We start from the raw sequence: 23,295 nt of genomic DNA on the forward strand, positions 1-23,295 counted from the left end.
AAGGATACCTTTTAAACAATTAGGGCGTAAACTGTACATACACAAACTGACTTAATTCATGGAACCGTCATTAGGTAGGTCTAATTTCAACAGCTCTGGGAATGTGTGTAGTTGTGTATGTGTAATGGCAACCAGCAGTTTTAAGTTATAAACAGATGGCGAAAACCTCTACGTACCGGCATTAAATGGTAATAAAACAGTTCAAATTGCTTTGTCGTTAGACTTTCTATTTATAAGTATAGTATCACTTCACCAAAACTTATACAACGCTTTCGTGGGAATCTTTTAAAGATGAAAGTTTATGGTCTTTCCGTCGTTGCGCGCCGCCGCCGGTGCAAACAATCTGGGATGTTGGCTGTTTCTTAACTTTCTAGAACTTCCGCGGCCTTCCAAATAGTAATTCATATTCAGACCGCTTGCTGTAAGTTTTGTGGGTATACCTCATGTAAATACCGTTGTAAAAGCTAATTATCACTGACATTAATAAATGTTATTGCGAGATTCTTGTTAAAACATTTAAATTAAATTCATGTTCTGGGGCATGAGAATTTGAAAACACAGTTGATATTAACTTCATTCAGATGTATGCAATAAAATGTTACAAGACGTTTATAGTTGTGAATATCTCTTCAGTTTATTTTGGTTGTGAGCGAAATGTGTTTGTGTTACTGAAGATGTAAATCAATAAATGAGTACGTCCTTTCAGACGCCGGGGGACATTTTCCCTTCTTCGAAAGCGGAACTTTCTTACTATTTGGTACTGTATGATTCGATAATCAAACAAACACAAAGTCCAAGTTTCTATAGAATATTAAATGTATGTAATTGTTTTGAAAACATTGTTTAAACTTAATGTAGCATGTACGTACAATGGTAAGTGATTATTAAGGTCATTTTATGTAGAATATAAAGACGTATATAAGATCTAATAGACTATTATAATGATATCAATTCAGCTCGATATAAATTGAAACATTATACCATTACTGTATTGTAACATTACTGTACATTTTTAACGTTACTATTTTTATAATAGGTAACGGCCACTGACGGCGATAAGGACAGACAGCAAAACATCGTCTATTTCCTTACCGGCCAAGGTATCGATCCCGACAACCCAGCAAACAGCAAGTTTGACATCAATAGGACAACTGGAGAAATATTTGTTCTAAAAGTAAGTTTATTCATATTTTTCCTCCTGCATAATAAATAATGTTAACTAAGTTATGTAAATAGTATTTTCGACAAGAAAGCACGGAATCGCGATAACTGAACAATAGATCGGTGCGTGCTTTGCATGCACGTTACAATCATACTTATGTTATTTCATAGCCTTCTGTTTGGGTCAAACACAGAGACCAATATTTTACTTAACGTTTAAATTTGCTGCAGAATAAACAACATTGTTAAGAAATGCGAAAAACGTGCATGTAAAAACGTCAAAGAAATTTTTAACATTAATTAATTCATTTTTCATTTCATTTTACATAATCTATAGTACACTTATTTGTTAACAGCCTTTAGATCGAGATCAACCAAATGGAAGGCCACAGTGGAGATTTACAGTTTTTGCTCAAGATGAAGGAGGCGAAGGACTTGTAGGTTACGCTGATGTTCAAGTCAATCTTAAAGACATTAATGATAATGCACCTATTTTCCCTCAAGGGGTGTATTTTGGCAACGTTACGGAAAATGGCACAGCTGGTATGGTTGTTATGACAATGACAGCGATAGATTATGATGATCCGGCCGAAAGTAATAATGCGAAATTATGGTACTCCATTGAAAAAAATGTGATCGAAGAAGAAACAGGGTCACCCATTTTTGAAATTGAGCCCGAAACAGGTGTAATTAAAACCGCGGTATGTTGTTTGGATCGAGAAAGGACTCCAGATTATTCTATACAAATAGTAGCGTCAGATGGAGGGGGGTTAAAGGGCACGGGTACTGCCTCTATTAGAGTAAAAGATATCAACGATATGCCACCTCAGTTCACCAAAGACGAGTGGTTTACAGAAGTGGATGAAACTGATGGGACAAATCTTCCTGAGATGCCCATCCTGACGGTAACCGTTCATGATGAAGATGAGACAAATAAATTTCAATATAAAGTTATTGAAAACAGTGGCTATGGCGCCGATAAGTTTACTATGGTTAGAAACAATGACGGTACTGGATCATTAAAGATAGTGCAGCCTTTAGATTACGAAGACCAATTGCAAAGCAATGGCTTTAGATTTAGGATTCAAGTAAATGATAAAGGTGAAGATAATGACAACGATAAATACCACGTAGCATATTCTTGGGTTGTAGTTAAACTAAGAGATATTAATGACAATAAACCACAGTTTGAAAGGGCTAACATAGAAGTATCTGTATATGAAAATGCTGAAGTAGGTAAGAGTTTAGAAACGTTCAAAGCTACTGACCCTGACCAAGGTGGGAAAAGTAAGGTTTCATACGCTATTGACAGATCTTCAGATCGGAAACGACAGTTCTCTATAAACCAAGAAGGAACAGTTAGCATACAAAGGTCCTTGGACAGAGAAGATACGCCACGTCATCAAGTTAAAATTTTGGCCATAGATGACGGTGTCCCACCTAGAACGGCAACTGCGACATTAACGGTAATCGTACAAGACATAAATGATAACGCACCTACTTTTTTGAAGGATTACAGACCAGTACTTACAGAGCATATAACACCTAAGAAAGTTGCAGAAATTTTGGCCACCGATGATGATGATAGATCAAAAAGTAATGGTCCGCCTTTCCAATTCAGGCTGGACCCTGGTGCAGATGACATAATAAGAGCGTCATTCAAAGTTGAACAGGATCAGAAGGGTGCCAACGGTGATGGTATGGCAATTGTTTCTTCTCTACGCTCCTTTGATAGAGAACAACAAAAAGAATACCTTATTCCCATCATTATTAAAGACCACGGAAATCCAGCCATGACTGGCACAAGTACGCTTACAGTCGTTATCGGTGATGTAAATGATAACAAAATGCAGCCTGGTTCGAAAGATATCCTTGTGTATAATTACCAAGGACAAGCACCTGACACCGAAATCGGTCGAGTATACGTTTATGATCTGGACGATTGGGATTTGCCAGACAAGAAATTCTTCTGGGAGAGCACAGAACACCCAAATTTCACATTAAATGAGGAAACGGGAATGATTCAAATGAAGCATAAAACTAGAGAAGGCCGTTATAATTTGCAGTTTAAAGTGTATGACAGGAAACACACACAAACAGATGTACCGGCTAATGTAACGGTGTATGTTAAAGAAATATCGCATGATGCTATAATCAATTCGGGATCAATAAGAATATCGGGAATATCTGACGAGGACTTTATCAGAGTCTGGAACTACAAGACATTAAGCGTTTCACGAAGTAAATTAGAAATATTTAAAGATAAATTAGCAGATTTACTAAACACGGAACGTGAAAACATCGACATTTTTAGTGTTCAACTTAGAAAGAAACATCCTCCTGTCACTGATATCCGATTTGCAGCACATGGAGCTCATTATTACAAACCTATCCGGCTAAACGGCATCGTTCTCATGCATAGGGAGGAAATCGAAAGAGCTGTAGGTATAAACATAACGATGGTGGGCATTGATGAGTGTCTCTATGAAAATCAAATGTGCGAAGGATCATGTACTAATGTTTTGGATATTAGTAACTTGCCATACATGGTTAACGCTAATAAGACTGCTTTAGTCGGCGTTAGAGTAGATGTAATTGCTGAATGCACATGTGGTGCTAGAAACTTCACTCAGGCAGAAACGTGCCGAAACTCGCCTTGTTATAATGGTGGAAGGTGTATTGAAGGAAAATACGGCCTAACTTGTTCGTGCCCGCCTGGATATACAGGACCACGTTGTCAACAAACTTCCAGAAGCTTCCGTGGAACTGGTTGGGCTTGGTATCCCGCTTTAGAAATGTGTGACAGCTCTCATCTTAGTTTCGAGTTTATCACGCGAAAATCAGAAGGTGTATTATTGTACAATGGACCTATCGTTCCTCCTGAACCAGAAGAAATCATGGTATCTGATTTCATATCCGTGGAATTAGAAAGAGGAAATCCCAGGCTCTTGATTGATTTTGGCTCTGGTACTTTAGAACTAAGAGTTAAAACAAAGAAAACTTTGGACGACGGCGAATGGCATCGAATTGACATTTTCTGGGATACGGAAAATGTACGAATGATAGTTGATTACTGCAAATCGGCCGATGTTCAAGAGATGGAAGATGGTACACCCCCAGAATTCGATGATTCCTCATGCCAAGCTGTAGGAACTATACCACCGTTTAATGAGTATTTAAATGTTAATGGACCGCTACAGATTGGTGGTTTATACATGGAACACTTCGACCCAACTCACTATCATTGGCAATACATGCCCATTGGTAAAGGATTTGATGGATGTATCCGAAACCTAATTCACAATAGTAAACTATACGATTTGTCTCACCCAGGCCTAAGCAGAAACTCGGTTGCGGGCTGTCCACAGACAGAAGAAATTTGTAATCAAGCCGATACTACTTCGAGGTGTTGGGAACACGGAACGTGTGTCGGCAGTTTTTCAGAAGCCAGATGCCAATGCCAACCCGGCTGGACAGGACCGTCTTGTAATTTGCCTACCACACCTACTAGCTTCCGACCACAGAGCTATGTGAAATTTGCTCTCAGTTTTGAGCCGGATCGATTTAGTACACAAATTCAATTGCGCTTTAGAACTCGTGAACCTCATGGTGAGTTATTTAGAGTCAGCGACCAACATAATCGCGAATACGGTATACTTGAAGTAAAAGAGGCTCGCCTACATTTCCGATATAACCTTAATTCACTACGAACTGAAGAAAGAGATGTATGGCTCAACTCTGTTGCTGTTGACGACGGACAATGGCACATTGCCCGAGTGAGTCGCTACGGAAGTGCGGCCACCTTGGAAATAGACGGCGGCGAGGGGAGAAGATATAACGAGACGTTTACGTTCGAAGGGCACCAATGGTTGCTTGTAGATAAGCAAGAGGGTGTATATGCAGGAGGTAAAGCAGAATATACAGGAGTTAGAACGTTTGAGGTGTACGCCGATTTCCAAAAAGGTTGCTTGGACGACATCAGATTGGAGGGCAAACATTTGCCCTTACCGCCAGCAATGAACGGAACACAGTGGGGTCAGGCAACTATGGCAAGGAATCTCGACCGAAACTGCCCATCCAATAGCCCCTGCATCAACGTACATTGTAATGAACCGTTCGTGTGCGTCGACTTGTGGAACGAGTATGAATGCACGTGAGTATATCATCGTTGTAATCTCTTTTTTCTTCTTATTTTTTATCATGATAAGTATTTCATTTTAATTCTCACAATAAAAAAAGTAAACAAAACTATTGCCATTGCCAAGAACATATGCAGCTTTCTATGTTACTCTATGCGTATTACAGTATTTACGAGTATATGATATTATTGGATAGTAGGTGCTACGCATAATTTATTTACGGCACGTGGTACCTAATAATTCCCTAATATAACAAGTTTACAGTGACGGTTTGTTTATTTTTTCTGTGGTAGTTAAAATTTGGTTTGAGACACAGTATTTTTTCATCACACTTGCTCGAAAAAGATCTTATTTCATGCAGGTGTATTAAAGGACAAAGGCCTATATTGTTCGCGCAATGTTATGGGTTGTCAAAAAAAAGCTATAACTCCCTAGGGAGTTATACCTTTTTTTTATTATATCACTAATTCATACGAACCAAATAGTTATAAATGAGTTTTACTTTTAAAATACTGACGTTTCTAATTTAAAAATTTTATTTGTTTAAAAATATTTAATTTCATTAATTTAATAGCCGTTTAAAGCATTTTTATACAATTTTCAATCGTGGCTGAATGCCAAATAGGTCTGTGCCTTCGATGCCTAACCTGTCAAACAATGATAATATGGCGAACGAATATTTGAAAATATGTCGCCGTATTTAAGAATTATTTCGCTTAAAATTTTGTTTTTTTTTTCGCAAGTGTGATGATAAACATTGTGTGTAACTCCGGGGGTAAGAATATTGCAAACTCGGGTCTTTAGTTCCCTTCAGCCTGCGGCTGTCGGAAATTAACACCCTCGTGTCCAATATTTCACTTACCCCTCTTGTTGCACAATGTACTCTGTATCGTAAACACCATTGGTTTTGTGGGGTATTTCCATATTATTGTAAACTTCGATTTTTTGTATGAGGTTGAACTTTGTTGCTTATGGATATCCCAGACCTTTGGAATTGCACTATGATACTAATTGCAACGAAATTTCATCGTAATTAGTACGAGTGTGAACTAGGGTATCGAGGAAATATTTACTGAAACCTACATTTATATATTGTTTTTATTCTTTGTAACTGTAAATTCTTTGTCTTTTGCGCGCACTGAGTTTCGCTCCAAAATAATTAACCTTATCTACCTACTACTAAGTTTTCACATTTGCATTCTAAATATTCATTTCCGTTCGTATGTATATGTTGTTAATTTTTTTCTTTTTATAAGATACATATGATTGATGAGTTATTCAATTCAACTCCACTTAGTATTACAACACAATTGTATTACACTTACAATTACAATTTCTGAAAAAAAGCAATGTTTGGAGACACATACATATGTTTATCGATTGAATATATTGCTTTGACTATATCGTATATTGTGGTGTGTAGTTGCGGTGAAGGTTTGGTATTGTCGAGCGACGGGAAGGGTTGCGTAGACAAGAACGAGTGTCTCTACTTCCCGTGCCGCAACGGAGGGTCTTGCGTGAACCGCGAGCCCTTCTACCGCTGCCTCTGCCCCGATGGGTTCTGGGGCGAGAACTGCGAGCTCATCCAGGAGGGCCGCACGCTCAAGCTCAGCATGGGCGCGCTAGCGGCCATCCTCGTCTGCCTTCTCATTATAATGAGTGAGCACTAACGTGTCGTGTCCCACTAGCAGACTCCCATCGCACTTCCATATCCGCACCATCATTTCCATTCATTATTACATATATCACGTATTTTGTGTACATATAGTTGTCGTATTAGCGATTAGAGTAGTGCATGTCGGTCGGAGGCTCAGTGCGCGCGCCTACCCAAGCGGAGGCGAGTCGGTAACGCGCTAGATGTGTAGGTGTCCCGGCGGGTCTACGAGAGCGAGCAACGGCTGCGTGAACGTGGACGAGTGCCTCATGTCGAACCCGTGCCTGAACGGGGGCACGTGCGTGGACCGCGAGCCGGCGCGCCGCTACGACTGCCGCTGCGCGCTGGGCTACACCGGCCACGACTGCGAACTAGAACTCCTCGCCTCTGGATTCATCACGCCCTCCAGAGATTTCATTATAGCTATCATTGTCTGTTTGTTTGTGCTTTTGGGTAAGATTTATTCATTAGTATGCATGCTTATTTCAAACTGTCTCTCTGCTACATTATTCAAAGTTCCTGTTAAGTTCGATTATTCTATGTTAGGGACTTAACATTTTATATGTCTTCATTGTTAAAACGATAAATGAGGCTTATGAAGGACAGCACTAGCATTTAGACAAGTAGGAAAAGATTTAACCATCGGGTCATGATACTTTAAATTTAAATTATTTGTGTTAAGCTAAGGTAGTGGGGTAAGACGAACATAGTTTATTTTGGTCGGGACAAGACAAGCAGTATGAGGATTCCATACAAGTGTTTGTCTTGCCCCGCGCGGTGATAGTCTTACCCGACTTTACTTTGTAAAAAGCGAGTACATAATGAAAGTTTTAATTAAAATACAAATACTCGTACTATGTATTCTTGTAATGCTATTTTAACGAACTTACCAGAAACTCAATGAATGTGTGTAGATATTTTGAAAATAAGAATCTTTCGTTACAAAAAATCTACACAAATTTATATTCGCTGTTCAATTTTATTTTGTCATCATCATCATATCCGTTACTTATCTAGTAAGTAGTTTCCATAAAATGAAAAAGAAAATATGGCTGTCGGTATGTTTGTATAACTATCAATGTATTATTTAATAATATAAAACTACTGACGGTATCACCGTACCGTTAGCTAAATCAAATGATTAGTAAATTAACCGTAGATTTAAAAGAAGGCAGGAGCTTCACTGAGATACTGACCTAAATACATTATTGAAAAAATTAATTTTACAGGACCGACCATTTGTTTAATATCGTAGGGCAATTGAGACAACTAAACACCTCTCTTAAATTTCATAATGGTATCATTTAACGGTCGATTCTTACCAATACCGTCGTAAATATAGAAGCACTCAAAAGATAAGAACGAAAAGCTTAATGGTTATATCTGCTATTTTGTCATGGAAATATATGACCAATTGAAATTTGTGATATTACTTTTACGAGAATAACGTAGAAACTGAGACTGCAAGCGACTTTAAAGTTAGTATATTCGGATTGAGGTCGGATCTACGAATACGCAGTGAAATTATCCCATTTATAATAAAACTTATTGTTGTTCTTGGATTTTGTCAACAGATTAATCTTGCTATTGAAACTATTACTCGGTGTGGTGGAACTTCCTGTTGTACTTAGTTTAAATTTTAGTCCAAAGCAATGAAAGTAAGTTTGTATCTACTGTTTCACTTCTGTGCGTACTGTATCATCCTGTCTTCATTGTAGGTATATACTATAGCGAAAACTTTCTATTGTACAAATAATGCGTCAATTATAATATCACAACTTCCGAGAGACACGTACATATTAAATACCTATATTTGTTTAATCGTATGGCATAATATGTACATTGAGAGCTATGATAGATAAATGGGGCACTCACGTATGGTAAATCGAAGACTGCCCGACATGTTTTGCTCCATAACGAGGGGCATCTTTAACGGGAGCACGTGTTGGCGGACCGGTGCAGACCCGTTTTAATATATTTAGGTAATATAACGCGTTAATATTACCTAGTTATCTATTCTAGCGTTTGACTTAGGTATTTAATTGACTCGTTTTTTAAATATTCAACTATCAGAGGATATTAATTATTACCAACCTAATTATACCGCGACGGGGACTAACTGAAGAAGTTACAGAAGCATTTGCCACTTTTTCTTAAATTTCACCTTTTTCGAGATCTGAATTAAACTTGAGCTACTTAGTATTCCTCTTCAGCGCCTTCTATTCTTTTATAGTTTGAATCGAATTGTACTGCAATCCGTACGGATTAGTAAGTTACTGTAATGAATCCGGCCATTTTTTCTAAACGAAGTGATTTTAACATTCGAAAGTGGATATATTACTTATTTTAGTGTGCCCAATGTGGCGCACGGCCACGCAATACGCATTTTTGAAACTGCAAAAAAAAATTAACTTCGCACAACTTGTTTAGATTTCGCCCTCGAGGCACGCATTGGTATCTACGTGGCGTGCGCCGCAGTGGGTTTTCTATTGATCCTTAATACGTAATTACTTATGTATCCGCTACAATAGTACATACTATGAAACTGTCACTGCTACATCAATTTGTTGCGAAATAGTATTTTAATCTATGTCCCGTTCCGCAGTCTTGGTGCTAGTGTTTGTGGTGTACAACCGTCGCCGGGAGGCGCACATCAAGTACCCGGGCCCCGACGACGACGTGCGCGAGAACATCATCAACTACGATGACGAGGGCGGCGGCGAGGATGACATGACGGCCTTCGACATCACGCCCCTGCAGATACCCATAGGCGGCCCGCTGCCCGACGCGCCGACTAAACTGCCCTGTAAGTTACTATTTATTAAGACTATTTTCCCTTATTTCATCTAAAGTTATTGTGGATCTCATATAGGTACCTAAGAGTTTAGGTCGTGCACAGACATACAATGATATTCAGGTTTTCAGAGTGATTTTGAAATGAGCCTTAATTATTTATAGCTGTCGACGTATTAAGCACTGTCATAACTGTTTATTGCAATCAATAGTACTTAGTAGTATTTCGGCCGCCATTACCATACCTATGCTTATTTTATCTATGATGTAATATATAATATACATTTGGCATGTACCTATACTCTTGATCGTACCTACATTATACGTATTTCTATATCTGGTAGGTATATGGATGTAAAAACATACTTTATCTTTTTAATAACAAAATAAGAAATAGATTATTGCAATCGATTATTGCTGCTACTCCTATTAAAAGGAACGTTTAATTTCCGCGAATTTATTAAAAACCTCTACCGCACCCGAACAAGAGAAGAGACGCCTATCAAGTTCGAATAAACAGGCTTTGCATAAAAGCTTAAAGTGAACCTTGAGAGGGTCGGCGAAACATTTTTTCACTGACGTCATCTAGAGGTCCGTTTGCCTATTACTAGAAAGTACACAAAACAGCCTACTCCATCCACCAGCTGAACCCTTTTTACCTAATTGTTCTGGTCTAAGGAGTACAAAAAAAATCCTGAAAAGGGTTTTCTTATAGGTACATATAATTCTATAAAAAGTATAACATTTTTGTGCAAGGCTAAATCTTGAACTTTTTTATTATATCTAAATAGACACTGTAATTTTTTTATAAATAATTATTTATAGGTACACTTATAATGAATAGACATGAACCAAAAAACCGCCATCAGCTATATTTTTGTGGATTATGTTAATCTGCAAGGAAAAACATTTTTGCTGACGGTAATGTAGTATTATATATTGCATTGCCATCAAAACGACGCATGAATGCCCATAACAATAAAACCTCGTGTTATCTTTCGAATGAAATCTCTAGTACATATTTTATGAAAATTGGAACGGATGTCATTGGGGGACACCACATGGCTTATTCAATTCTAAACCACAAACGTATTTCGTAAATAAAAATCCAAAGAACTGATTTCGTACGAGATCAGTAGGTAATGAGTGTTTAATACCTACATTTAAACGCGAGTAGTTAGTATAGACAAGGCCACAAGGGTAATAGTTACTTTTGGGTTTAAATTATTTTGTTTAAGATTTTTTCATATGACAGAAAGCCTACTCAATTATAAAATACAGCGTCTTATAAATATAATGACAAAGAATGCCAAAGGTAATAATTTCAACGGCCACTTCGCAGTCTTCTGGGAGCACTATCGGCTCAATATTTTTATACGGAATGGTTTTAAAATTAGTTAATTTATAAGTTTTTTTATTTTTCTGTATATTAGGTTAGGACCTACAAACCAATCAGAATATCTGCCGAATTACGAAGTTCAAAAAGTTTTGTAAAGAGCGATACCCTGGAGCCCGATTCTAACTTTTAAATTGACATTAATATTTTAACATGACTCGCCAGTGCATCTCGCTCGTTCTTAAAAATCGATACGAGCGAGCGGGATGCTTTGCGTTTACTACGCGTAATAACATAATATGTTATTGTATGTATATTAGGTATATATTAGGTATGTCAGTAATGACGTAAATCAATAACAGTTTTTTTTTGTTAAGTTCGAATGCGATTATAAAAATGTCATCGACCACTTCATACCTAGTAGAAGTAGAATAACACAGACTGATGCATTTTTATGTTTGTTTTGAATAGATCCGCTAATGGGCGTCGGTCTCGGGGTGGGGCCCATGGGAGTGGGTGTCGGCGTGGGCGTGGGGCCCGTGCCGCTGCCCGGCGAGACCAACGTGGGTATGTTCATCGAGGAGCACAAGCGGCGCGCCGACAGCGACCCCAACGCGCCGCCATTCGACGACCTGCGCAACTACGCGTACGAGGGCGGCGGCAGCACCGCGGGCTCGCTCTCCAGCCTCGCCTCCGGTAATACTCTTATAACTTTTTATTTCCCTCTATTCCCACCTCAACTTTCTTATGACAAAATATTCATTGACAAAGTGAAGTCTAAGACTAATTCGTGCTTAGAATTTGACTTAACTCAGTACCGTTCAGCGCCATCTAGTTTAGCTGTTCTGTTTAATTTATTTCTTAGACACCTCTCTTTCTATCAATAATTCTTTGCACCGAGAACAGAGGCCGTATTTATCTCCGTGCTGTTCTTACCTGTGTACGTTCTGGCCTACTGCCTACTGCCAATTTCCGAATTCTTCACAAGTGACTGTATTTGTCTGGGTGATTTTTGTGACCCATGTCAAAAAAAACTTAAGTACTTACATAATTACCTAAATGCGAATTTATTGATTTTTTTATAATTTAAATAACGTAAACAGTTGTCGTTATGATTACGAGTAGGTTTTAATGCACCCTAGTAAACATTTACAATGTCCGCTCGTTATACCTAACACGTTCTTGGGATTAAGGTCAACCGGGGTAATTGCCACTATGGGCTTATTGCGTCGAGTTATTTTTTAAACAACATTAGTTACTACAGCTCCCTCCATCTAGAGTAAAAGGCCAGAAACTACTTGGAGGACAACACGTAACGTGACGTAACTTAGAGATCGTTTTCAAATAGTTGGGTATTTTGAGAATTAGTTTCACCCCAAACCTACACGGTGCATGAGGTAAGTCAACAAAATCCGTTTAGGCACATTGTTTTTCTTTAGATATTTGGTAATATTTAGTAGGTAGGTAATATTTGTTTTGGATAAAATCCGTGTCAAATTCTTGGAGGATATTTTTTTAATTTGGCAAAATGCGTCAATAATGTTGAGGTAATTTCGTCTATGTAACGCATTTGCCGCAATGTCAGTGGTCAACAACTTTTTTACTAGATACGTAGTTGTGCCAGTATACTTGATACGTAGTTTTAGCAGCTATTCAAGAAATTTTCGTCAGTAGAAAAACTCGCGAAGTTAAAATTTCAGCCCTTCGACCATACAAAATTGTCTAATGGTAGCTTTTCTGTGGAACGGGGCTTGCTTCTTGCTTGCCAAGCTTTGCAATATAGCAGAAACACTTTCGCCCGCACCAACCTTAAACCACCACCTCGCCTAAAACCTCTATTTTTAGGGTTCCGTACCTCAAAAGGAAAAAACGGAACCCTTATAGGATCACTTTGTCTGTCTGTCTGTCTGTCTGTCCGTCTGTCACAGCTTATTTTCTCCGAAACTACTGGACCAATTAAGTTAAAATTTGGTATACATATGTAAGTTTGTGACCCAAAAACGGACATGTAATGTAAACAAATTAATTTTAAACATGGGGGCCGCTTTTGGGGGGTAAATGAGAAAATTAAAAAATAAAGTTTTTCACACTATCTCGTGTTACATATCAAATTTTTTTTTTATAATTTTACGATAAACAGTTGAGAAGAAACTAGGCAAAAAATGACCATTCCCCCCTTTATCTCCGAAACTACTGGGTCAAAAATTTCGAAAAAAATACACAAAATAGATCTTTACCCATAGACGACAGGAAAACCTATTAGAAATACGCAGTCAAGCGTGAGTCGGACTTAATTACTTAGTTTTTGATCCGACCCCTACGGGTTTTTAAAGACATTTCACGCACGTTTCACATAAAAAATACATTGTTTAAATTGTGTAATGTACGGAACCCTTGGAACGCGAGTCCGGCTCGCACTTGGCCGGTTTTTTTGTTTTTATATTATTTTTTTTAATCGACTAATAAGGTCTCTGAAAATAAGGTTTGGATAAATCCGTCTACAAATTAGGGACGCATTTTACCAAATTATACTATTTTCTACTTGATGTTGTTAATTGCTGTTTTTGGCCCCTTGTATTGATATTGATTGATTGACCTTCTAAAATACTGTATTATGAACAATTGAACACGTTTCATGAGGTTTGAAAAGTCTTATCGTAAAGTAAGTTGTTTTAAAAAGACGCAATTTTTTTTTATACTACGTCGGTGGCAAACAAACATACGGCCCGCCTGATGTTAAGCAGTCTCCATAGCCTATGTACGCCTGCAACTCCAGAGGAGTTACATGCGCGTTGCCAACCCTAACACTCCTCTCTCTCGAGCAATTTACCCAATTGGCGTATTAATTTCGGAAAAAAAACACATATATTTTAATTATAGCGGGACGAAAAAGTTACTTCACGAATTATCTTGGCAAAGAGTTGATGACAGCACACAGCAAAAGAATATTTCAATACACTTATTAAATATTTCATAAAAATATTAAAAAAACAGTAACGCATTTGCCCCGGTTGACCTTACTTAGCATTTAATTATGCCTGTAAAACTTAGGCGCTCTCTAAACAATTCGTTAACGGTAGTCTGAGCCCTTCAGGTGTTGTTTACTAATATATAGGCACCTAAAGGAATAAAATAAAGACTCAACCTCCAAAATCAACAGACGTTTCATGGAAAAAGCTCATCCGGGTTCCAATGTAGGTAAATAACAAGTAGGTACAGTGAACATCAAAAGTAGCGGATCATACTATGCCTCAAAAGTATTAACCATTCTCTAATAACGTAACAAAAAATATGTCTTTATAAAATACGTAGAACAATAAGACTGTGACTGTGACCAATTTGAAATAAATTATTTTTACAATTTGTTCTTATACCTAGATAATACTTAGGTAAAATGTATATTGATTTGAACGGGAACTATAGATATAATATATCCCTATTTGGGAAAGTAGGTATTCGAGGGTGGCAAATACTTATGGCGTATTGTTTCATCCTCTACTATTGATGTTGCCTGTAGGTACATGTACATCGCGTTGTCACGTAAAATTATTTATTGTTTAAATATGAAACTTTGTTGCAAATACCTGATTTAAAGTGCCTGTAGTACTATCTCGTTTTTATGAAATGAAATGGAATGAAATGTTTTTCGACAAACTCTTTCATCCATGGAGCTTATCAGAATTTATTTTAAACGGGTCTGAATGTGCTTATTGAAGTCTGTATCAAATCACCACCGGCGGTTCGTAGGTACGTAGGTATTTCAGAATATATAGGTACATCGAAAAAGGTACATGTTAAATGTGATAAATTTATTTATAAAATTTAGCTGAATAGTCTCCAATATATCAAGGTGTTTCCACTCGGTGTTGTTTAGGAAACTTCAAGGCGAGCGATCAATCAATTCATCAATTTCCCGTACGTCTTGAGGCTCTGTAGGCAATGTTTTAATCTATTAGTGTTGCCTGGCTGGTGATTTTTGGCTTCTGCTCCCATAAGTCCCATATTTGTTATACCTATTTATTAATTGTAAGTGCATCCAAAGAAAATATATACAATTTACTAGAAATCGGGAATAGACTAATTAGGGAAACCTGGCAAAGGAATAGCTTACCTTTAGTTAACTACAGTAGTGTGCAATATAATAGTAGTTTATTTATACTAGAGTGACTTAAGAGGAAATACCAGCTGATGCCCTTCAGATTTGAGAATTTTAGGTTATTTAATTTTAGGCACCTAAAACTTATAAGAAATATTGTCAGCAGGTACTGATGACGACACGCACGAGTATGACTACCTGGGCGCGTGGGGCCCCCGCTTCGACAAGCTGGCCGATATGTACGGGCCCGACATGGACGAACAACTGTAGGCGCCGGCGCGAGCCACACGTTAGTCAATTGTCTCCCACCCTACAATAAGACATAGTCAATCCGCCTAGCACAACTGCATTGCCGGCATCCTACCTACTTCATAGTTCGAGATGCGATTGAAAACACGAGTGTGGTGTCGAATACATTTGTACTAGACGTACGAGAAATGAGTAGGTACATAAATCTTTGGAGCTTATCTCCTCCCCGTATCCGCGGAGTCGCATTTGTAAATAAACGTGCGGGACTAATTAATATCTCGGCTCTCACTCGGACTTAATAATTATTCTTATCAATTTTATACAACTTTATTTGTAGTTAACGTAACTTTAAGTACTCATTTTAGATATTTAATTGCGACATTTTTTATAAAATGTAAACGTATCTTCACCAAATATTTGATAAATAAGTTTTTATTCGAGTTAGCCATACTATGAGTCAGTATTTTAGGTATTGGAAATTATTGCGTTAAGCGGATTTTTGCCGAAGGGCCAGCGTGAACCTGGGTCGTGGGTGTTTGTAGATAGTGTGCTATATACATGTGAATAATTTATACGAGTATTTTGTAAGTCCACAGCTTTACGTGATACCACTTAATAATATGGCCCTTCCGCATAACATCACTATAATAGTGAAAGAATATGTTATATTTTATAATAGTGATTGAATTAATTAATGTGTCCATTCGGACGATCGAGTTTAAAACGCTCATTCGACTCGTGGAATATTTTCGAGGGATGTACATAATGTAATGTTACACTAGGCACGACTACCCTTGACTATCCTAGCGAAATATGGAACTTATTGTAATTCAACTATAATTATAAGAAAAAAATAAACTGTACAGTAACTATGGTGTTCCTTTCCTAACGTCTCCGTGTAGTATTAGCGAATAATAGGTTAGGTATCTGGAAATCGTAGGTAACGAATACATAGTCATGGTTCGAAGAGAGTTTTGCGTTGCGGGCGTGCGTCCGTGCGTGCGTGCGTGTGTGCGTGCGTGCGTGCATGGTGCGTGGTGCGCTGGTGCGGCAGGCGACGCGACGGCTGCGAGCGAGCGTGAGGCGTGAGTGTGTGCGTGCGAGGCGCGGATATGAATGGGACTGTGCCAATTTATTAGCAACCTATGGATACAGCTAATGATGGTAGACTTAAGTGTTTGCACTTTATTTATTCGTATATTTACATAAATAAATTTAGTCGCACCTAGGAAAATATCAATAACTTATTAAGAGTGTTGTGCTAGAATTCTATTCTAACGATTTTGATGTGAGATAGTTATTGGGAACCGTTAGAAGTCACTAATTTAAAGATTAATTTTTAAGAATTTATAGTACATTAATATATCTACCTAATAATGTTTCCATAGACTGTCTCACCTCGACATCGAATAACGATCAGTGTAAATTTTAGAATATATACTGAATTGTGTTAAAATGACTGATTTTATTATGCGTTTGAAAGCCTAAGATTTTTGTAGATTCGGTTATTTAATTATAAACTACCTTACTGTAAGTCCACCCTATAGTTTGCACACGATACGAACACTTCTAGATATCATTCAACTATAATAATATTAAAGCAATTCCTGTTAATTATTATTCATATAAGAATACTTACAGTATAGTTTAATAAACAGAGCTGCATCATTTTTATTAAGTTACATTATCATTACACTGCCAGTAATCATACATATTAACGAATTACTAAATAGTGTTTTCAGTCCGTTTTTGTATTTCAGCCTTTTACAATATACGATAATTATAAGCTTTTGGAACTGTTTATTTTTAATTTTCTGACCTAATATAACTACAGTGCGTACTCTACGCTCACCCAGCTCCTCTTAGGTCATTGCTGTCCTCGGTAGTACTTTCACGGTTTTCCGAAGCGTTCGGCGCCGAGGTCGCGGTCGGGGCCGCTGTGGGCGATAGCTTAGTTATGACTCGCGTATTGCATGTGACTGCAACTGGTATTCACAATTTATGCGTCGTGCTCGTTTGTAACAGCTGCGCCAACCACGACCTCATCTGCGTTCTACGAACTTCCCTTACTCGTGTAGTGGTCTATATCGGCCGCTAACGTAACGCAGCGAAAACAAATGCTCTCCAGCGTTTTTGTTAATTTAAAACAATGCAATTGTCTTGCTGCGTTACGAAGCTGATCGGCGAAGACCTTGTCAAAGCACACGTACATCGACGACAGAGCACTCAGTACAAGGTGCGAGACCGCGCTCGCCACTGAGCCGGTGCACATATTGTTTAAGACATAATTGATACCTAGTTATGTTTGTTTCAACTGTGATTATTTAGTTGTACAACTCTGATGATTACATAAAAGAATGAATAAAAATGTAAAAAAGTTGAGAGCAATTTTTATTTTTTATCACCTGATTCAAGCTAGTAATATATATAAGTATATACCTAGTTATCTACCTCATTTAAGATTGTGTGTTAAGACAAAGATATATCGTTGGTGTATTGGAAAGTTAAGGATAATCTAGCCTAATGTCTGGTTGTGCCTTATGTCGCCAAAACTAGTTTCTTTCTGATTTAAAATTGTGGACATGCGTTCATGTCCTTAACTTTTGCGTATACAGAAAAGACAGATTTGAACGTAATTCTCTTATGACATAGGTATTTCGGTAAGTACCATGTGTAGTTGACGAAGTACTGCCTTTTCATAGTGGAGGAGCGTGAGCCAGAGAGTTCAGTGACGAATAAAATTATAATAACCACATATTAGTATAAGATTTCTGTGTACATCAGGCGTATGACCCCAGTAGCATTTATACGTCATCATGACGTCAGCGACGTCATTATAACGTAATAATGCCGTCATTAAGACGTCGCTGACGTAATTTTGCTACCTGGGGATGAACTCTGCTATTGACGTGATAGAGCAACTGTCACTTTTTAATACCGCTTAATAGAAAGTCGGAGACGTTGACAAGTTGACATTATCAGTTATTACGCTATCAAGTGAATAACTGCGACCATTTTACTCTAGGCCAAGCAATAAGAAGGTATAGAGGGAACACAATTTTTGACTCTGTAACTTTGTTTGGACTAGTTAGTTTGAACATATCCAAAGTCCCCGGCCGTCACCCTGGTGCCGGGGTTTGCAGAGGGGGGTTTGAAGGTCCCATTTTTCGGTTTTTCACGTATCTTGGAAACTGCATCTTAGCGACATGAGTACTTAAACAAAACGAAAGCTGATTAAATTTGCTACAAGTTTAATTCAGTCAAATTTTTCGATCTTTAATAGTTTTCGAGACATTTTCTATTGAATATTTATTTGGGGCTCTCAATAATGTTATCTTGATATCTATCTACATCAATGGAGCTACTAGGCCATGCATATTTGGTATCGTTTTCGTATAAATCGTGAGTCCCAAATTCATTTATGGTATCACATTGACACTATTCCGAAGTAAAAACATATAAACTTTTAACAAATACCTTTTTTAGGGTTCCGTACCCAAAGGGTAAAAACGGGACCCTATTACTTATTATTAAGACTCCGCTGTCCGTCTGTCTGTCACCAGCTAGACAGTTGAAATTTTCACAGATGTTGTATTTCTGTTGCCGCTATAACAACAAATACTAAAAAGTACGGAACCCTCGGTGCGCGAGTCCGACTCGCACTTGGCTGGTTTTTATTTTTTAACTCCTCTTCACGCTTAAACCGCTGAACCGATTTAGTTAGAAATTGGTACACAGATGTACACAATCCCGAGACAGGACATACGATAGTTTTTATCTCAAAAATCATACTTTGAAGGTGTGAAATTTGGTGTGACTTAAATAGTATTAACCTCAGGAATTCAACTTTGGCGAAGAAGCTGAATTCCCCATTCAGCTTCTTCGCCAAAGTTGAATTCCTGAGGTTAATACTGTTTATGTTTAGGTTAGTCATTTGTGCCATTTTCAACCAAAAGGGTACTATTTCCATATAGCTTCAATTATAAATCAACCTTATCAACAAGCGACAATGTGGTACCTTTTGGTTGAAAACGTCACATTTTGTTATCATTTTCAACTTAATCAAACAAACAGACGATCCCAAATATTATTTAAATCGGTTTAGCTGTTATTGATTCCCCATACAAACTTCCACCCCACTTTTCACACCCTCAAAAGTTGATTTTGGTTATAAAAACCATCCTATGTACTGTCCCGGGACTCAAACCATCTCTATACTAAATTTCAACGAAATCGGTTCAGCGGTTTTTTTTATTTAATTTTGTTTTTACTTAGGAATGGTGTCAATGTTGATACCATTAATGAATTCAGCACCCCCGATTTGTACGAAAACGGTACCAAACCCGGGCTAGCAGCGTCACTGATGTAGATAATCAAGATAAAAATGAAAACCCCAAATAAACCTTCAAGAGCGGATATCTCAAAAACTATACAAGATATCGAAAAACTTGACTGAATAAAACTTGTAAAAAATTAAATCACTTCATTTTGTATAAATGGCATTGTCGATCAGATGCATACTTTCCGAGATATAATCGAAAAACCGAAAAATTTAACCTTCAAACCCCCTCCCCCCGGCACCAGGGTTACGGGCGGGGACTTTTGATATATTCACCTCCTAACTAGTCCAAACAAAGCTACGAAGTCAAAAATTGTGTTCCAAGCATTTCCCTCTTATAACTTATTTGAGCATTCATTTCCTGGCATTTACAGTTCGAACTGTAACCGTACCATGAGTCACTGACAGTGTCAAAACTGACATATACGCTAACGTCTACGTCATTTACTTTCTATACATCTCGCTCGCACTAATATGAGAGTACGAGTAATATGATGCACAGAAAGTAAATTTCGTTCTCGAGCGTTTATAAATAAAAAATAAAATGCTTTTATTTCAGACAAATCCATACACGCATTAAAATAACAAATAAAAATTCAAAAAATTATGTCAGTGCCAAACTGGTGGTAGCCACACTGTAGTAGGTTCGGGCCTGTGTGCGCTGGGGTTGGATTTTGGGGCCGGAGATAAATTGGGTGACGTTTCGGCTCATCGTACTTCGAGTTCGAACAATAGGTAAGTATTTTCTTGGCAAACGTGCAGAGTGCAGAGCAAAATGAGGCTTTCGACAGAGAAGGGTCCTTATGATTCATGTGCATAAGGAACTTTTCATCAGAAAAGGTCATTTTTTGTGGAAAAGTCCTAATGCACATGAAGCATAAGGACCCTTCTCTGATGGAAAGCCACAAATGTATAGATAATAACTAGTATATATATATATATATATATATATATATATATATATATATTATATATATACCTATATATCTATCCTCGAATTATCGGCCCACGATTTGCCTCGGCTAATATGGGTTATTTTATGCTCTTGTGTACAATCTACTATTAATAAGAAAATAAGATGTTAAAAAACCGGACAAGTGCGAGTCAGACTCGCCCACCGCAGGTTCCGTACAAATTTAACTTATAAATTTATAGTTTTCAGATTTTTTCCTGTACAAGTTAAGATTCTTCCCAGTATAAGTCGATATTAAAGCTCGACCAGAAATATATGATCATTGTCAAGAGGGCGCTGTTATTCTTAAGTATGTGGTGCAAATGTGGTGACAGTTCAGTTTAGTATGAAATTTTTTGTTCCAATGAAATTCCGCAACATGGCGCGTCAGGCTTTACATTAGTACAAAGTAGGTATGTTTTAAAAATTATTTTAATTGAAAACACGTGACTGAAATGTAATCATGTGATATATTTTTAGAACCGGCTAAGAATGCTCTTTCATTTAATACCACACACGATAGGTTTCTGAACAAAACATTTATTCCATACAAAAAAAAGATGATGTCATAACTCCTCTCCTTTTTTTGGTGCTTCGGGTCAAATTGATTTATATGGACTAAAGATCAATCGTGTTGATTTTCATAGCTTTAACACCATTTGCAGCGTTTTTTGGCGAACTTCTAGCTCTACTTGCCAAATTTCATAGTTCTGGGTCAACGGAAAAAAAAGTACCTGCCCTATAAATGTTGATTCCGTTGAGTGTCGAAATATACGTTTTTTGCGGCATAAACGGTCGTTATGCCGCAAAAAACGTATTTAACGTTAACTTAAAAGTTTGATTTTTGATATGAGTATACTTTATGGTTTTAATTTCAACTCGATACCTCCACGCGTTCCCGGGATAAAGGGTCTTGACAAACAGACGGACGGACGGACGGACAACAAAGTTATTCTATAAGGGTTCCATTTTTTTTACGTACGGAAACCCAAAAATTATCATGAAAAATATTTGTTACACAATAAGTAGGTATCCTAATTGTGCTTTTGTTCGTCAAAGTTAACATTGTCTTGCATTAAAGTTCATGTTGCACAGCGCCTAAGGAAAATGTCAATCGAGATCCTCAGTCTTGAAGGTAGTGATTCCTAATTTACATATACCCGGATAGCCAAACATTTGTGCTCACGTGCGCTCTGAGACGTACATACTATGAATATCGATGTAAAAGCGTTGGACCCTCGCTACACCTGAGACACGCATGAGATAAATTGCTATCCTATCTCCTGTGATCTGGCCATTTGAATGAAATGTTTCTGTGACGCTTGTATTGTGACTAGGAACGAGAAATGTTTTCTTGGTAACTAGCCGATTGCTAAATCTTAGTTGAAACAATGTTGTGATATGCTACGGCAGGAGGTACCACACTAATGCGATCCTGTTATAAAGAAATTGAAATCATTCTCAATTATCGTGTTATCTTAGAGCTAATTCTTATCTTAGAGGTAAAGAGTAATAGGACCGGATCTGTCCGGTCGACTGATTCACATTTTAAAAAAAACTCAATTATCGTACCCAATACTCTCAATCAAGAAAACAGTTCAATATAGGTAGTACAGTTCAAGTCAAGTGTTCTTGATTATGAAAATTGGACATAATTCGCAAGTTCCTTTAAAAAAGCCCACGTAGGAGGAGGATAAGTACCTACCCTAGCTCCATTATAATTAGACAAACTTACCTGAACTGAGTACTATTACAGGCGCCTCTGGATACCTGTTTATTCGAATATTGTTGAGTTTATTAACGTTCAGACACAATTCCCTTTGTAAAGTGTATGTAAATAATACCTATATGTAGATACCTACTAAAATTATCTTATGATAAATAGAACAATCCTTGCACGTGTAACAGACCCGCGGGCTTTAGAAGGTTAATACGGACTTATATATAGCACAGACTTGTATCTAAACAGATACTGCAGAGTTGTATGAAAACAAAGCGCGCATAACATTTAGTTACATGTCGTCGTCAATAGAACTTGCAAATAAGCGTAAACAAACCATTCTACCTTCATTACTTCGTATTTTCGCTCTTTAAAAGGAAAACCATGACCTTATCAACAGTCTATATACTTAAATATTTTATTTATATAAAATTTTAGTTAAACTAAATGATAATTATTAATATTTCAGGTAAAATAACTTTCGTAAAAATGTTAGGTTATTTGTTAAACGCTAACTAAATCTGTCATATTTGTTTACATTATTAGCAAGTTCTATTGACAACTACTAATAGATATCCCCTCGATATCCCTATCTACTAAATTATAAATGCCAAAGTAACTCTATCAGTGTCTGTCTGTGTACGCTTATCTACTGGACCGGAAATTTGGTATGGGGATTTAAGTCTAGGCAAAAATAGATATAACTCCGTAATAGATGGATAAAACGTGCCTCGAAAATCACGAAAATTTGATTCTTGATCAGATGGCGCCACTGCCTTTGGCCTACTCTCGTATGGCGTTGACGGTTTCGTTAATTATTTAACAATTTTAACGCATATCAGTGAAAGAACATGGG

At 37.5% G+C, this 23,295-nt stretch overlaps 1 protein-coding gene across 9 annotated transcripts in view; it reads left to right on the plus strand.

Moving 5' to 3' along the window:
• LOC134741031 (neural-cadherin) overlaps positions 1–17,810 on the plus strand; it is a 456,653-nt gene extending 438,843 nt beyond the window's left edge. For 4 of the 9 annotated variants that reach the window (XM_063673761.1, XM_063673760.1, XM_063673763.1 and 1 more), the window contains exons 16-22: positions 1,037–1,174; positions 1,518–5,314; positions 7,166–7,407; positions 9,560–9,760; positions 11,555–11,779; positions 15,343–16,419; positions 16,483–17,810. In XM_063673761.1, coding sequence (XP_063529831.1) covers positions 1,037–1,174; positions 1,518–5,314; positions 7,166–7,407; positions 9,560–9,760; positions 11,555–11,779; positions 15,343–15,449 — 4,710 coding nt within the window. In that variant the 3' untranslated portion in view covers positions 15,450–16,419; positions 16,483–17,810. Of the gene's footprint in view, positions 1–1,036; positions 1,175–1,517; positions 5,315–6,723; positions 6,960–7,165; positions 7,408–9,559; positions 9,761–11,554; positions 11,780–15,342; positions 16,420–16,482 lie in introns of all 9 variants that reach the window. The other 5 variants (XM_063673764.1, XM_063673765.1, XM_063673766.1 and 2 more) reach the window with 3 other exon arrangements.
• The last annotated feature ends 5,485 nt before the right edge of the window (positions 17,811–23,295 follow it).

The sequence above is a fragment of the Cydia strobilella genome, chromosome 4, assembly GCF_947568885.1.
Source record: "Cydia strobilella chromosome 4, ilCydStro3.1, whole genome shotgun sequence".
NCBI classification, from domain to species: domain Eukaryota; kingdom Metazoa; phylum Arthropoda; class Insecta; order Lepidoptera; family Tortricidae; genus Cydia; species Cydia strobilella.